The 16,260-nt window shown below is 37.0% G+C and overlaps 3 protein-coding genes across 3 annotated transcripts in view; 1 reads left to right on the top strand and 2 right to left on the bottom strand.

The window, feature by feature from the left end:
• Positions 1–2,375, bottom strand: part of LOC125777713 (homeobox protein 2-like) — a 54,720-nt gene extending 52,345 nt beyond the window's left edge. Inside the window, exons 1-4 of the mRNA XM_049453015.1 lie at positions 2,171–2,375; positions 1,706–2,082; positions 1,114–1,166; positions 682–876 (exon numbers count right to left, since the gene is read on the bottom strand). Coding sequence (XP_049308972.1) covers positions 682–876; positions 1,114–1,166; positions 1,706–2,082; positions 2,171–2,375 — 830 coding nt within the window. The remainder of the gene's footprint in view (positions 1–681; positions 877–1,113; positions 1,167–1,705; positions 2,083–2,170) is intronic.
• The window catches only part of LOC125775363 (uncharacterized), a 727,609-nt gene that overhangs the window by 663,261 nt on the left and 48,088 nt on the right, over positions 1–16,260 (bottom strand). The window lies entirely within an intron of this gene.
• LOC125775533 (uncharacterized) lies at positions 2,922–6,549 on the top strand. The gene has a single exon (XM_049446190.1). It carries the CDS (start codon positions 5,364–5,366, stop codon positions 6,000–6,002), a length of 639 nt encoding a protein of 212 aa, XP_049302147.1. The 5' UTR covers positions 2,922–5,363; the 3' UTR covers positions 6,003–6,549.

The following is a 16,260-nucleotide window of genomic DNA, read 5'->3' on the forward strand; positions in this document are numbered from 1 at the left end:
ATATTTTTCGATTCTAAGAATCGATTATCCGGAGGCAAAAATCGATTCTTTCGATTCTAATCGATTTTAAATTAAAAGGACAAAAATTTATTTATTAAATCACAAGGCATAAATTGAATGAATAATTCAAATCGATTAAATAAAACACAAAAATAGTTAAAAACAATTATATTGTTTTGTTTATAAATAAGGTACAGGGAACATTACATTTCATTTATATTTTTTTTAAATAATTCACGTTGTTTAAAGAAGTTTAATAAAATAAGTTTTTAAATAAATTTAAAATAAGTAAAAGAACAATAAGCTAATTGTCAGTTTAAGAAAACCATACATTTTCCGGGACAGATCTTAAAAACAGAAGCATATTTAAATGATCTGGCGTTAACCGGCTGCGAATTTGATTCGCAGTTAGCCCAGTATGCGAAAATAAACGTTCACAAGGTGTTGAAGTCGCAACAATTGATAAGTATTTTCTTGCAATCCTCGATACGTGAGCGAACTTGATTCGCAGTTAGCCCAGTATGCGAAAATAAACGTTCACAAGGTGTTGAAGTCGCAACAATTGATAAGTATTTTCTTGCAATCCTCGATACGTGAGGATACTCATTTTCGATACTTTTCCAAACAAGTAATGGATCTGGTGTACTACCTCTATCTACTATCGGCCGATTAATAAATTGCCTTAATTCAATTGGTACTCCACCCGCTTCATCATTGTCGTTGTACTGATTACTCGATTGTACAGCTTGATCCAAAAAATCACAGAAATTTTTGTCTTTGTTTGATGACTGTTGATCTCCAATAGCTAGCCGACTATCACACTCAATAGCTAAGTTTTTTGACACTTTCACCTCCTCTTTTACCAGTGAACCCATACTTATAAAATTCCAATAACATATTAATATTTAAAGTATTATAATAAAAAATTAATTTTTCTCTATAGTTTAATAAATTTTTCATGTCAATGACGTACCCACAGTCTCTATAGCACGTGAACAAGGAAGGATACTCTGGAAACCAATTTTTTTGTATCGAGGATCAAGAAGCGTTGCGATGTGATACACTTTCACAGACTCAATGTTGGAAAATTTTTGCTTTAATTCAGCCATTAACCTTTTCTTTAATTCTTTACCAACTGTCGTGATGGGATTAAGCTGATTTGTTTTCTGCAAAAAAAATAAAATAAAAATTATACAGTTAATTACAATTAATCTTTTATGATAGTATTCTTTTCATCTATTATTTTTTCATGATAGTAATTACTTTCAGAAATCAGATCACCTCACTTTAAATAAATAATAAACGATAAATAGTAAAAACAAAAAAATTACGTACTTCTTGAAGTCCTTTTACCAGTGGAATACATTTACTCAAAGTCACGTGCTTATCTGCACTAGCTTCATGTGCAGCAAACCACAAAGGATGCAAAACATCCTTTATTTCAATAAGCGTATCAAGATCATCACCTGATAAAACATCTGGTGGCTTTGATCGTGAAGTTTTATCTCTTTGAACTTTAAGAAGAGCTTGATTCACGTAATCAGCGAGATTAATAAAACGGTCCAACATCTCATAGAATGAGTTCCAGCGAGTTCTAACTTCTTGTATTAATTTTAACGATGGGTTTCCAGATTTTTCTTGTAAAATTTTCAATTCTCGAGAAGCATTTTCACTACATCTAAAAAATTTAATTATTTTTTTTAACCTTGACGAGTAAATTTCTTAGTTGTGATTTCTGATTATGATCCGCGATATTTTCCGTATCACTATCATTTTCATCGAGGGATTTAAGCATCTCACTTTGATCAGATTCAGATGCCGGCTGTGTAATATCAACTTCAATAAGACTTTGTCCAACATTATTAAGAGTGTGACCAATACATGAAACATGTTTTGGTTCACCAAAGTGTTTTTTGATAGCTCCTTTTATGTTGGCTCCTCCGTCTGACAGCACCGCACTGATTTTATTTTTATCAATCACCCACTCTTTACAGATTTCATTTAATCTTTCTATTAAATATGGAATTGTTTTTCGTTCGGTTAAATAGTACGCACCAAGTTCATAAGTAGTCATTTCATAATCTGAAAAACGGGGTATAATTAATTAACAATCTAATAATTTTATACTAAATAACAGCAATCATATGTATAATTTAAGAATAAAATTTACCTTTCAAATAATGAGCAGTTATACCAAGGTAACTGCACATTGTGTGCTGATGAGTCCAAATGTCTGTGGTAAGACATTTAGAATCTGCCTTTTTCAATTCTTCTTTAACTTTCAATTTTAATTCTTCATATTTTGCTTTCATTCGTTTTGTGATAGTAATCTCACATGGAGGTTGATAAAGAGGCTGCAATTTTTTTATAAACATTTTAAAGCCTTTTTTTCAGGCGTGCATAAAGGAAGATTATCGACAGCAATCATGTACATGGGAGACGTTGTTGCATCCTTATTACGATGACCACCCGCTGCAAAAATATAGATAAATGTTAACATATAAAAATTTTCGTTCGATTAAACTTTACCTGAGAAGGAACTTGCATTATTTATACAGCGATCAATAGGTCCCTGGAAAGTTGGTCTCTCTGACTCTTTTTCACTCAATGTGCGATTTTGTTTAGGAAAAGCAGTTAAGGAAAGTTTATGTGATTTTCCATATGTTTGATTAAACTGGACTTACTATTATTATATTTTAGTTGCTTTCCACATTGGTGACACTGGGCATTCGACCCGTTGTTTATTTTTTTAAAGTAAATCCATACAGCGCTAGGCGCCATTTTAATAAATTTATCGTCAAGAATGAAGGGTAAATGTTCAGGAGAACGGCTTTTCTGAAAACGTGCATCAATTTTCACGGGAAAGGTCTTAAAATACTCGTTTTTAATTCCAATTTACAAATATAAATGGCGCGTGGCTTTCGCCAATAATGATTCAAGCTAAAATTCTCATTCAAGAATTGTGGCAAGATGGCACTGAATGGGATGAACAGGTAAAACCTTTACGTTTAACAAAATGGGTTCAATTTGCTAATAATCTACATACTATATCAGAAATTCGAATCCCTCGATGGGTAAATTTCACCCCTAACATTAACACAGAATTACACGGTTTCTGTGATGCCTCTGAAAAGGCTTATTGCGCAACAGTCTACATACGCACTCAGTATGATAGCAAAATAACTTCACATCTTTTGGTAGCCAAAGCCAAAGTTGCACCTTTGAAGACACTAAGCCTGCCACGGCTTGAACTAAATGGTGCTCTTCTGTTAGCAAAATTAATTTCAATAGTTCAAACCCATCTAAAATTAAACGATCACAAAATGTATCTCTGGTCAGACTCAGAAATAGTTCTAGCATGGTTGGAAAAACCACCCTATACTTGGAAGACATATGTATCGAATCGCATATCACAAATCTTAGACTTAGTTGGCTCAGCAAAATGGCAACATGTTGCAAGTGCAGATAACCCGGCGGATCTGGGGACAAGAGGTTGCAAACCACTTCACCTCACCAGCACTACACTCTGGTGGAACGGTCCCACATGGCTAACAGAATCACAAGAATTCTGGCCAAAGTCTCCTGCTCGGAATATCATACCTCCGGAAAGTCGGAAAATAGAAAATTTTCATATCACTCCAGAAGAGGATGATATTCTCCAAAGATTTTCCTCATTTCCTCGAGCACTAAGGGTAGTCGCTTATATGCACAAATTCATCCATAAACTTAAACAAAAGGTGAAAAGGATATCAAACGATCCTGACATGCAACTAACATATTCCGACTTGCAACATGCCAAGGTCAGTCTAATCTTGTATACACAAACTCGCTATTTCAGCAAAGAGAAATCAAAGTTGCTTGAAAAGCGACCTCTCGAAAAGGGAAGCTCACTTCTCGTGTTAAACCCATTCCTGGACGCTAAGGGATTACTACGGGCAAATGGAAGACTAGCCAACTCCAGCCTTAGTTACAATGAACGACATCCCATCATTATCCCAGAGAAATCCCGTTTTGCCTACTTATTTCTAATATATCTGCACCAGCTTACAATGCATGGTGAGCATCGCTTGATGCAACAAATGGTCCGGCAAGAGTTTTATGTACCGCGACTAAAGCCACAAGTTAAAAGAACCATTTTCATGTGTAAACAGTGTACTATGTACAAGCACAAGATGCGTACGCAGATCATGGCAGCCCTACCACCTGAACGCTGCAACTACGCTTTACCCTTTACCATCACTGGGGTTGATTTTGCTGGACCTTTCCAAATAAAGGCCTCAATGCTAAGGTCTTCCTCATTTAGAAAAGGGTATGTGGCTGTCTTTGTATGTTTTACAACAAAGGCAGTACACCTCGAGCTATGTTCGGATCTGACTACTGCGGCTTTTCTTGCAGCATTTGCCCGCTTTGTCGGACGGCGCGGATTTCCTTTAAAAATTATGAGCGACAATGGAAAAAACTTTGTCGGAGCTCAAAGAGCCACGGAAAAGGAGTTTTTACAATTCATGAAAGAAGTATCCCCCGAAATTGTCAGAAAATATGCACCCCAAGGGATCGAATGGCAATTCATACCCCCATGTTCTCCACACATGGGCGGACTCTGGGAATCAGCAGTAAAGAGCTTTAAGTCCCATTTAAAGAAAACGGCTGGTAACCATAAATTCAATTATGAGGAGTTTACTACATTACTCACTCGTATCGAAGCCGTACTAAACTCTAGACCTATCTCACCACTCTCGCAAGATCCCTCCGACTTCACAGCCTTAACCCCAGGGCATTTTCTCAAAGGAGCACCCATTCTGGCCATACCTGAGCCAGGCGTGGAGTCGCTATCCTTATCGAACAGATGGGAGCGAATTAAAATCCTCCATCATGATTTCAGCCGCCGATGGAAGGAAGACTACATAAAGGACCTTCACAAGAGATACCGGTGGAAAACTCAAGAAAAGGCACCAAAGCTTGGAGACTGCGTCCTTATACAAGATGATTGTCTCCCTCCTACGGAATGGCGACTCGGCCGCATAAAACAACTTCATTACGGTTCCGACGGTCATGTTCGAGTAGTTGATCTCCGCACTCAAACCGGAACACTAACCAGACCGCTCGTAAAATTATGCTTTCTACCAACCGCCGAAGATAAAGAAACGTAAAACCGAAACCGCAATAATAAATCAATAAATCGTTAAAACATATAACCGCTTACCAAATCGAAACCTCGAATAACATTAATGACACAAAGACTTAACATAAATGTCTGATAAAAAAAGACATCCTATTCATGCCACATATCGTGGCACAAAAGTCCATATTATTGTAAATTTCACAATACATTCCTAATATCATAATTTCTCTCACAGAGTAATATGGACGTGGATATGGCATCATCGTCAACGCCAACCATGCGTTCGGCAATTTCCGCCCCTCGCGCTGAAGCTGCTCCAATAGCAGCACCCCGGACCAACACTGCACCGGCAGCGCCTCGAACAACAACAGGCTCCACCGCGACAACGGCTCCGCGTCAAAGCACGCCAGCATTACCAGCGAATTTGCAACTCATTCGTTGTCCTTTATGCCGCCGCCCTCATCGGCTATCGCACTGCGGTATATTCAAAGGCATGCCGCCGATGCAACGCCAGCAGGTGGCACAGGCGCACGGGTATTGCCTGAATTGTCTGGCAACTTCCCACGCAACTCAGGAGTGCCCATCACCTAATCGTTGCCAAATCTGTGTGCGGGCTCATCATACGATGCTGCATCGCATTCACAGACGCGACTCCCGGCGCCCACCGGCTCCTCGCACCAGTGGTAACGTCAGGCGTTCCCAAAGGACTCCTGTGACGGCATACCGCCGCCGCGGACCCTCTGCAGCAGAATCCCGTCCTTGGCGCCATAACCGGGCAACATCAACACGACGCCATCAGCTTAGGCCGCAATCCCGCCGGTCAACAGGTCTCAGCAGCGTGGTAGCAACGCTCCAGCAGCTACAGCGGCTTCTAGGCTAAATACTCGCCTAGGGGGGCCGGGATGGCTAAATGAGTAGCGACGTCGCATCACATCTACATCGATTTATTCACCTCATCACGCGAGAGAAAACCACACGTTAACACACATACACGCACATGCACCCAAACGCGATGACTTACTGCAATCTAATTAGAACAAAAGGAATAGAGAAAGCAGGTCGCGCACCTTTCGTTGATACGACGTCGTCCAAGCAACATCGCTTTTCGCAGCCTCTCAGCATCCCGGTTCCCGTTCGCTACCCGCATTTATATAGTTAAAGTTTTCATTTTATATTAAACCTAATTTCCATAACATTCATCATTGTGCATATATATATACATTTAACGTTTTTAAACCGGCAATTTTCAAATTATAATTACTTTGATAATTTCTGTATATATAATATACATACATTTAACGTTTAATTTAAAAATTAAATCATCTTTGGTTATACCAAATTTGAAGTGTATAAAAATAAAAGTTTATAACGATTTGCGGAATTGGTGCATTTTAGTTTTTTCTTTAAAGGAAAGTGTGAGTGGCCTAAAAGGTGAGTTTTTGTACATGGTTATAAACCTTTTATTTGAAAATTCACTTTAGAGTTGTTACAAACTTAGTTTTAAACAGTGGTTTAAACCTTTAAATATATATGTATATTATTTATGCATATAACATATGTATATAATGATGCAAGTTATGAAAATTGGTTTAAATATAAAATGAAAATTTTAACTATATAAATGCGGGTAGCGAACGGGAACCGGGATGCTGAGAGGCTGCGAAAAGCGATGTTGCTTGGACGACGTCGTATCAACGAAAGGTGCGCGACCTGCTTTCTCTATTCCTTTTGTTCTAATTAGATTGCAGTAAGTCATCGCGTTTGGGTGCATGTGCGTGTATGTGTGTTAACGTGTGGTTTTCTCTCGCGTGATGAGGTGAATAAATTGATGTAGATGTGATGCGACGTCGCTACTCATTTAGCCAGCGCGTTATCTATGTTTCTGTTTTTTTTGCAATAAAAACGATAAAAAATATTACAAATTTGCAAGATATTGACACTATAAATGGCGTCACTGTTCGAAATTCAATTGTGCAGTAGGGATGGCAAACATGAACACCTGAACACTTACCCTTCATTCTTGACGATAAATTTATTAAATTGGCGCCTAGCGCTGTATGGATTTACTTTAAAAAAATAAACAACGGGTCGAATGTCCAGTGTCACCAATGTGGAAAGCAACTAAAATATAATAATAGTATGAAACATATGAAAAAGTCACATAAACTTTCCTTAACTGCTTCTCCTAAATAAAATCGCACATAATTAATAGTAAAGTCGAAAGTCAAGAATCGATTCTTAATCGACTCCGAATACTGAAGATCGATTTCGAAAACTCGAGTATTTTACGAGAAAACTCGATTCTCGAGTAGAATCGGAATCGAGTTTGCCATCCCTATTCCAAAGAAAAACAAAGCTGTAATAGTTCTTAGTACGATGCACTATGATTATGAAATTTCTGATGCAGCTCAAAAAAACAGATGTGATTTTGTTTTATAATCAAACAAGAGCTGGGGTTGACACCATGGATCAAATGTGTTCGAGGACGGCGGGCGAGTAGATGACCGCTGGCTTTCTTTTTCAACATCCTCGACATTGCAGGTGCAGCTGTTTATGTCATCTACTATGAGATATCAGCATGCTTCGCAAGAAAAGAAACATACGAAGACTTTTCCTTTGACAATTGTCAGAAGAATTAGCAATGCCGACGATCGAAGAGCGAGCCCCGAATCGGCAAATAATGCGAAACCACTCTACCAAAATCGCAGTCGAAAGTTTCCTTGAAAGGCCAATAGTAGAGGTGGTACCCAGAAATGACCAACGTCAAGACGCCACTGGTAGAAGAGCTGTGGTTGGATCTTGTTAGATTTGTAACGAGCAGCCTATTCGCAAACGCCGAAAGATACGGAAATCTTGCGTTGAGTGCGATAAGCCCGTATGCGATCAGCATTCGATGAACATTTTGAAATGTTTAGATTGCAATGTGTAATTTTTAATTTTTCTTAATTTTTTAATTAATTCTTAAAATTAAGTTATTGAAATTTATTTGTTCAAATTATTACTTATATTTCACTGTGCAAAAAGAAAAAAATTCATTCATTTTTTGTAACTTCATATCGCAAAATAAAATTATTATTATTATTGTTACAAAAAGTAGTATTAAGTTGTATTTGTATTACTATATGCATCCCTGATGATGAACAATAGCTGTGGGTATATGGAATAGCATTTGTCTTGTTGTAGACATCTGGCGCCACGGCTGTCTGCTTGTCGAAACAATAGACATCTGGCGCCGCACTGTCTGCTTGTCTAGTTAAACAATTGCTGAGTCTGGCGCCGCGACTGTCTGCTTGCGTCTGGCGCCGTATAGCCGTATGTTCTGGTAATTTCCAGACGCGATATTCTAGAAGGACACGTCGGCATCAGCGAGAAGTGCGTGGCTATATAAGCCGTGGCAGCGCCAACGTAATCAATCAGTGCTAAGAGTAAACTGCTATAGTGTAGACGAGTTGTGAAATAAAGAGTTGTTGAATTAAATTAAACAGTGTTGATTTTATTTGTCAATTCAGAGATACGAACCTAACAAAGTAAACTAGCAAGCAGTAAATTCGTAACATTATTATATACAGTATATTTTATTAATAAATATTTAAAAATAAACATAATTTATAGTTATAGTTTTCATATAGATACTTATTTACTCCTTTTAGTTATAAAATAAAATTATAATCATAATGTATTACACGAACTGCGCCGAACTTCTGTCGGGGTACCCGGGTGGCTGAGACGTGTTTTTATTTTCAAATGTAACATTTCTGAAGTTATAAAAAAAATTAAACTATGTATAATGCACAATTCGCTAGATAATCGGTTCAACCATGGGGAGCAAAGAGGATTTTAGCCTATCTTTTTTAGAAAAAATTTTATTCAACAAAATACACTCCGATGGGTACCCATGTACCCGGGTGGCAAAACGAGGATTAAATAAGCTATGGGATGCATTGACGCTACAACTTAACGCTGCCGGGCCACCGATGAAAGATGCTAAATTTTGACGAAAAGTAAGATCAATAAAAGTAAATAATATTAATTAAATAAATAAAATAATAGATGATTAAAACAATAAAAAAATACAAAAATAGGTCTTTGTTGATCAAAAGCACAAAATAGAAAAGAAAATTTCTTTCAACAAAGCCTCGAAACAAAGGACTGGTGGTAGTCAGTACGAGGAAAAGCGTTTAACTGTAGCAGAAGAGCAACTCCTCCAAGCTACGGGGATAGATGTTGCAGTAGAAATAAAAATCTTGAGAAACTCATTGTTTAAAAGAAGAGATCGCTGCAAATAAAAGAAGATGTACATAAAGAAGGTATGCAAAAAATAGCTGTAGAGTTGCAGATTAAAACTCATGAGCTTGATATTTTAAGGAGAAAAGTTTAGAAATTAACACCAATATATGTATACGATATGTTAATTCCAAGTTCCTGTTTTTATTGAAAATATATTTATTAAAACATAGTATGAATTCAAATGTTGTTGAAAAGTTTAACTCGATTATTATCTAAATACAGCATAATATGATCTCTAATTTTATGACCAATTTAGTTGATTGAGTCTCATTTTCCGTATCTATTTCTATATAATTGTTTTCATTTGCAATATGTTGAATTTTTCAACTGTGTGCAGATGTTATGCAACGCTGCACATACATGCCGAACTTTGCCACCTTTTCAGGACTATATCGACTTCTTTTATCATTACTGAGAATTTTCCACCGGCCCATTGAAGCATTGATGGTATGCGGTTGATAAATGCCCGTTAAATTTTTATTTCCGATAGGATGAAAATAAATGCGTCTTTGGTAGGTCTAATCCACTTTTATGTATCTTTATTTGATTTAAAATAATATGATCTACGATCTATCACGTATACTAAGTTAAACGGTATAATTAATTTTTAAATTTTCTTACGCTGCTTCAGGTAAAGCCATTGGATTACTTTTACCACGAATCCTGAATCGTTTGGCCATTTGGTGATGTTTTTCATCTGAATCAGATGAACTTGTATAAAAAAATGCATTAGGGTTCATTTTATTGAATGCAAAAACTAAATTTAGTAAATTTATGTACAATTTATTACACATATTGTATGAACGTATATTGAATATTTACATTCAATTCAAATTCAAATACTTGTTTTGTTTCGTATTTGAATGTATTCGAAAATGTTATTTACAGCTACACCAGGGAAGTTATTTCATAAGCTTTCTATTCGTTTCGTATCGAGTGCGACGATCCGCACACTCGACACGTTACGAAATTTCACTCGATACGATTACCTGCTCGCTCACGACTGCCGCGATTCGGGCCCAGCTGTCAATTTTACAGGGTTGCATTCAGATATAAAAAAAACTCAGTCGCTCACGATCTATTGGAAAATGCTACATTTACATTTTTGCATATGCAACGATGCATCGGATTCTGATTACCCTTACTGTGTTGTGATCTGCACTAGCTCTTGCACTAAACCTACCGACAATTCTTATGTACCTATTCCTACCGCTCGCGGTCAAATTGACCGGCCATTATAAAAGTTATGGATTTTATTACTCAATGCAGAAAATTGTTGATTTATTGCTGAACGTAAGTATATAAAATAAAAAGTTTTTATGAAAATTCGTAAAATAAATTTATATAATTTCTAAAATTTATTATAAAAGAAAAAATAAGACAAATTTTTAATACAGAATGTTATGCATATATGTAGTTACATATTGACATACATACACTCAATAATAAATAAATAAACATTATTCACTTCAAGAAAGACTTCAAACCTGAACTCTTTCTTGAAATAAAAAGAAAATAGCGATTTGGAATGCATGCAAATATTTATAAGAACGTACATACATAAGTACATATGAGTGGCAGCGAGCACACTACAGTAAATGTAAAAAATAAAGATCAAGTTTACTTAAAATAAAGAGCCAAGCAAAGAAGCTTGAGTTTTTATTGCACCAAAACTGGCGACGAGGATTCACAAGTCAAGATTTCGCAAATAAGTAAACAATGTTATTAACCAACAAAGTGCAAAACGCGTAACAAAATAAAATAAATGGGAGTTAAAATTAATTATAATGTAATAACAACAGCAACAGTAACAAAAACAACATCATCAATAGCGTTAAAAACGCGTAATAAAACAAAATAAAAACAGAGTGGGAATTAGTAAACCTAAATAAAGGTAACAACAGCAGTACCAGCAACATTAATAAAAATAACATCATCAACAGCGGTAACAGCAGCAGCAGCAGCAGGACAAATAAGAGTAAGAAAAATATACATAAATATATTAAAAATTTTTAGAGTAAGTAAGAAAATACAAAGCAATGTGTAAAAATTATCGCACAATAGTGTAACATAAAAATTCAATCGTACGTATACAGAGTGTTGCAAAAACGAAAACAAATAATAATGTTTCACTAAAACAGTGACTTTAAAACTGTGATGATAAAATTGCTAATTGTCTCGACTAGATTTCTTTTCAAATTGTCAAATCAAAATCTATATCGAACTTTCAACCTATACGGACGTGTTTTTCATGCGCTCCGTAGAAACTTTCGAAAAAAAAAAACAAAAATTAAACAAAATAAACAAATATTAAGAAAAGTGCATTCAGTGCAAACGTTAGGCAATAACGCCGAAAGTGCAAATCAAAACATAAAAAACCACAAACTCTTTATAAACGAAAAAACATAACAAAATAACAAATAATAAGTGTGAAATAAAACAAAAAAAAAAAAATACAAAGGCATGAGCGCAGCCAGCCCCACCAACAAGGCCGTAGGCATTCTCTTGAGTTCAGCTCCTACCAACAAACAAGGCAACGGTGAGAAGGATGAGTCATCGCAGCGACCAACTGAGCAGCAAAATAAGCAGAGCTTACAAAAAACTAAAGCAGGAGAGAACGGCAGTCAACAACGGCCAGCAGCAAACATGATCACACCAACTAAACAGGTACCAGCAAGTACGCAGGCAGCGAAGAACAACATAAAGCAAGGTGAGAATGTACCAATAAAAAAAGGCCAGTCTGTACAAACTGGCATTGACCGCAACATTAACATAAAAAGGAAATTAAGTCCTTCAAAGTCAGCGGTGAATACCAAGAAATTCTAAGGCGGTACACCAATTAAGAATAAACCGGAAGTTTTAAATGGCAATAGGTTTGCCTTACTAAGCAATGGAACAGACGACGATGCCAAGGGTACCACCACAGTCGTTAATGCCAAACCACCTCCAATATATTTGCGCGAACGTAGCAGTAATGCTCTCGTTGCTGAAATAAGTAAAATTGTAGGTACTAACAATTTCCATATAGTGCCTTTGAAAAAAGGCAATATAGATGAAACAAAAATTTAGTCCTACACTGAAAAAAGTTTTATGGACATAGTTAAATTTTTGTCAAATAAAAACAAAAATTATTATTTCTGTGGACATTTGACAAAACAACCTCTTTCAAAAAAGCAAATTTTACAGGAGAGCGAAAAAACATGTTTAAAGCTTTGCAGTAGAAATACCTCTTACTATTAAAGGACGAACTTTAAACTGGATGCAGATCAATAAAGACACGTTTTCCAATCAATTGATTTAAATTAAATATTTTACTTTTCTAGATAAATATAAATCAAATAAATAAGACTTATTGTCAAATGCTTTTTCTTACTGAAAATCAACTTACCTCATACAAGCTGTTTTGTCAAATTTGATTTGTGCAAAAAAAATCCTTTTTTTATCTTATCTTGACTTGAAAAGCATTTCTTTTTAGATATGCATTTGACAAAAGAACTTCAATCGAAAGAAGTTATTTTGTCAAACGCCAATTTCTGATTTTACTCAGACGATATATAGAGACAAGCTTTTTTGATAAATGTACGTTATGATTCTACGTTTGAAATTCCAACTTATTCGAGACAAGCTCTTTTGTCACCCCGAAAATTTGAAAAATTACGAAAGAAGTTGTTTTGATGACTCCATAATTTTTGAACTAACGGTCCTAGGACAATGGCGATAAGACAGAAAAACGCGCCTTGAAAATTCATACATATGATAAAAATCCTGGAAAATTGTCTTATTTCGAGAGAAGTTGTTTTGTCAAATGTCCACAGAAATGTATTGACGAAACAAATTTAAATAAAGAATTTCAGAGGCAAACATGAACTCTCACAGTACGCATCAAAAAGAAGTATTTTTCTGTACATTTTGGTCCTTCGAGCCGGATAGTGGTCTCAGCCAAAGAAAAGACCTGTATAAGGAAAATACAGGCAAGAAAAAGTCCTGTAAGAAGGAAAATACAGGCAAGATTAACGAGCCTAAGAAAAGTGCTCAGCCAACTAAAAAATACCTATATGAAGAAAAATATAGGCAGGAAGAGAAAACTTTAATTAGAGATAATACGCAAAAAATACAAAATGTTCAAAATCGAACGAAAGTCCAAAGTGATGGATGCAATGGCAAGAGCGTATAGCCTAACCAAAAACGTAATAGATCTTTTATTGCAAACAATTGAAAAAAGATCAGCAAAAATTAAATTTATTATTGAAGAGGCAAAATCAAATACATTATATATATTGCCGACGAAGCTGTACTTGAAAGGTATGAAAATCGGATACAAAATTTATGGAATCTCGTGGAGAAAAATATAGATGAAATAACATATATATAGTATACACAAATACATTATACGAATATTGAAAGAACAAAGAGAAATCAACTTAAAAGAAAGAGAAGAAAAATGGAAGCAGCCAAAGTTAGAAACAACATCTAAAGTAAAAGTTCAAAAGACTGATTCCCTACTGCAGAGAATGCAAAATTGAGCACAAAGTCTTCGATATTACATCGATAACGCGAAAATGAATTCATTTAGCACCAATGAAAATGTGCTAGAGACTTGTGAAAACCACATTACGAATATGTGGTAGTTCTTACAAAAGGATTATGAAGAACTATGCGGAATATCGTACGTAACATTTTGTAAAACGGAAGTGGAAGAGCTAGAAGATCAAGTGTTTGATTTAGTGTATATGTTAAAAAGAGCAATAATTTCCATAAGATATGAAAAGCATAAACAGAAATTTGATGTTAAGCCTACCTTTGGAGAAACATATGCAAGTTTGTTTGATAAAACGTCTACGGCCAAAACTGGATTCGTTCTCGGACAGAGTTTCGCTGACAAAAGTGGAGGAAGTACTTTTAGCATCGCTATCACATTTGAGTCCAATATTAATGATGGAAACATGTCGCTTGGGAGACATGCCCATAACGAACAACTGACATTTCAACAACAAACATTGCCGAAAGTAGCAAAAGAAACAACACAGAAGGATGATTTTACTACTTCACTAAACCACATAAAAGAAACAGAAACTGACAGTATAACAGATACTACTGATACAATTACAAAAGAATCGTGTGCTATGACTCATGAAATCAGGGACATGGAAAACAATGAAGAAAAGCCGAAACTAAAACATGAGATGCGAGAATTACATTAAGACGACAACACAAGATTTCGACCTAGAAGACGAATATCAAGAGATGGGAGACATCAAGGAAGTAGAAGAGATGGGCCAAAATATCATCGTAAAGTGGCCTGATGTGATGAGCGCTGACGTCGAAAATATGTATAGACAAATAAAATACAGGAAGGAAGATCGAGAATACCAATACATTCCATGGAGAGGAAATCCGCAGGAGAAAGTAAAAGAAGACGTAAATGAAAGGATGGAGTCATGTGTAGAAGTTCACGCAAGTGAGGAAAGTTCTCTGATCGCCATTCACTTGGGAGTGGCCAGAAACGATTCTTTTACATATGATTCAAGGAGCTCACGATTTCCGGTCTTTGACCAAGTATCCCCTGAGTAGCCTAAGAACATCCGTTTGAAGGCGAGCTGAAGTAAGAAGGCGAAACATCCCCTGCATAGGGTTGTGCGCTGGGTTTGTGACCCGACACGTAAAAAAACACCCCCAATGAAAAACAACAAACAGCCTCGGATGAGAGACCCCCTTTTGATGACGACCATGGCAAACGAAATAAGGACTATGATTTGATGGCATGCACTTGGAATGTCCGGTCCCTTAATTGGGAAGGTGCCGCTGCCCAGCTGGTAGATGTCCTCGTAAAGATAAAGGCTGACATCACCGCCGTCCAAGAAATGCGATGGACGGGACAAGGACAGAAACGAGTAGGTCCTTGTGACATTTACTACAGTGGCCATATAAAGGAGCGCAAGTTTGGTGTTGGATTCGTGGTGGGAGAGAGACTCCGTCGCCGAGTACTACATTCACTCCGGAGAATAACGTTTAGCCACAATCCGCATCAAAGCGAGGTTCTTCAACATATCGCTGATTTGCGCCCACTCCCCGATGGAAGAGAAGGACGATGTGACCAAAGATGCCTTTTATGAGTGCTTGGAGCGCACTTATGAGAGATGCCCGCCACTCGAGAGCACTCGTCAACAACTCGGTATAAGGGAACTGTGGGACGGCATTTAAAACTCCTTACGTACAGCTGCAACCGAAACCATTGGTTTTCGGAAAGTGCAAAAGAACAGCTGGTACGACGAGGAGTGCCGTGTCGCAGCGGAGAGAAAACAGGCTGCCTACCTCGCAACGTTACGATCGACCACAACACGTGCGGGATGGGATAGATACCGAGATTTGAAGAGGGAAGCGAGACGCATTTGTAGACAGAAAAAGAAAGAGGCCGAAATGGGTGAGTACGAAGAGCTTGACAAGCTGGCCGACAGAGGTAATACCCGAAATTTCTACGAAAAAATGCGGCGGCTTACAGAAGTTTTCAATACTGGAGCATGCTCTTGCAGAGCCCCCAAATGTGATCTAGTCACCGATGCCCAGAGCATACTTAAATTATGGAGGGAACACTTCTCCAGCCTGCTGAATGGCAGTGAACGCACAACACCAGGAGAAGACGAACCCGTTTTCCCAATCGATAACGATGGAGCAGACGTTCCATTACCCGACCATGAAGAAGTACGAATAGCAATTGCCCGTCTGAAAAACAACAAAGCGGCACGGGCCGACAGATTGCCGGCCGAGCTATTCAAACACAACGGCGAAGAGCTAATAAGGAGAATGCATCAGCTTCTTTGTAAACTATGGTCGGACGAAAGTATGCCCAACGA

The sequence above is a fragment of the Bactrocera dorsalis genome, chromosome 1 (genome assembly GCF_023373825.1).
Source record: "Bactrocera dorsalis isolate Fly_Bdor chromosome 1, ASM2337382v1, whole genome shotgun sequence".
NCBI classification, from domain to species: domain Eukaryota; kingdom Metazoa; phylum Arthropoda; class Insecta; order Diptera; family Tephritidae; genus Bactrocera; species Bactrocera dorsalis.

Coding starts and splice junctions, on each gene's coding strand:
- LOC125775533 (XM_049446190.1), top strand. CDS start 5,364: ATGGACGTGGATATGGCATCATCGTCAACGCCAACCATGCGTTCGGCA.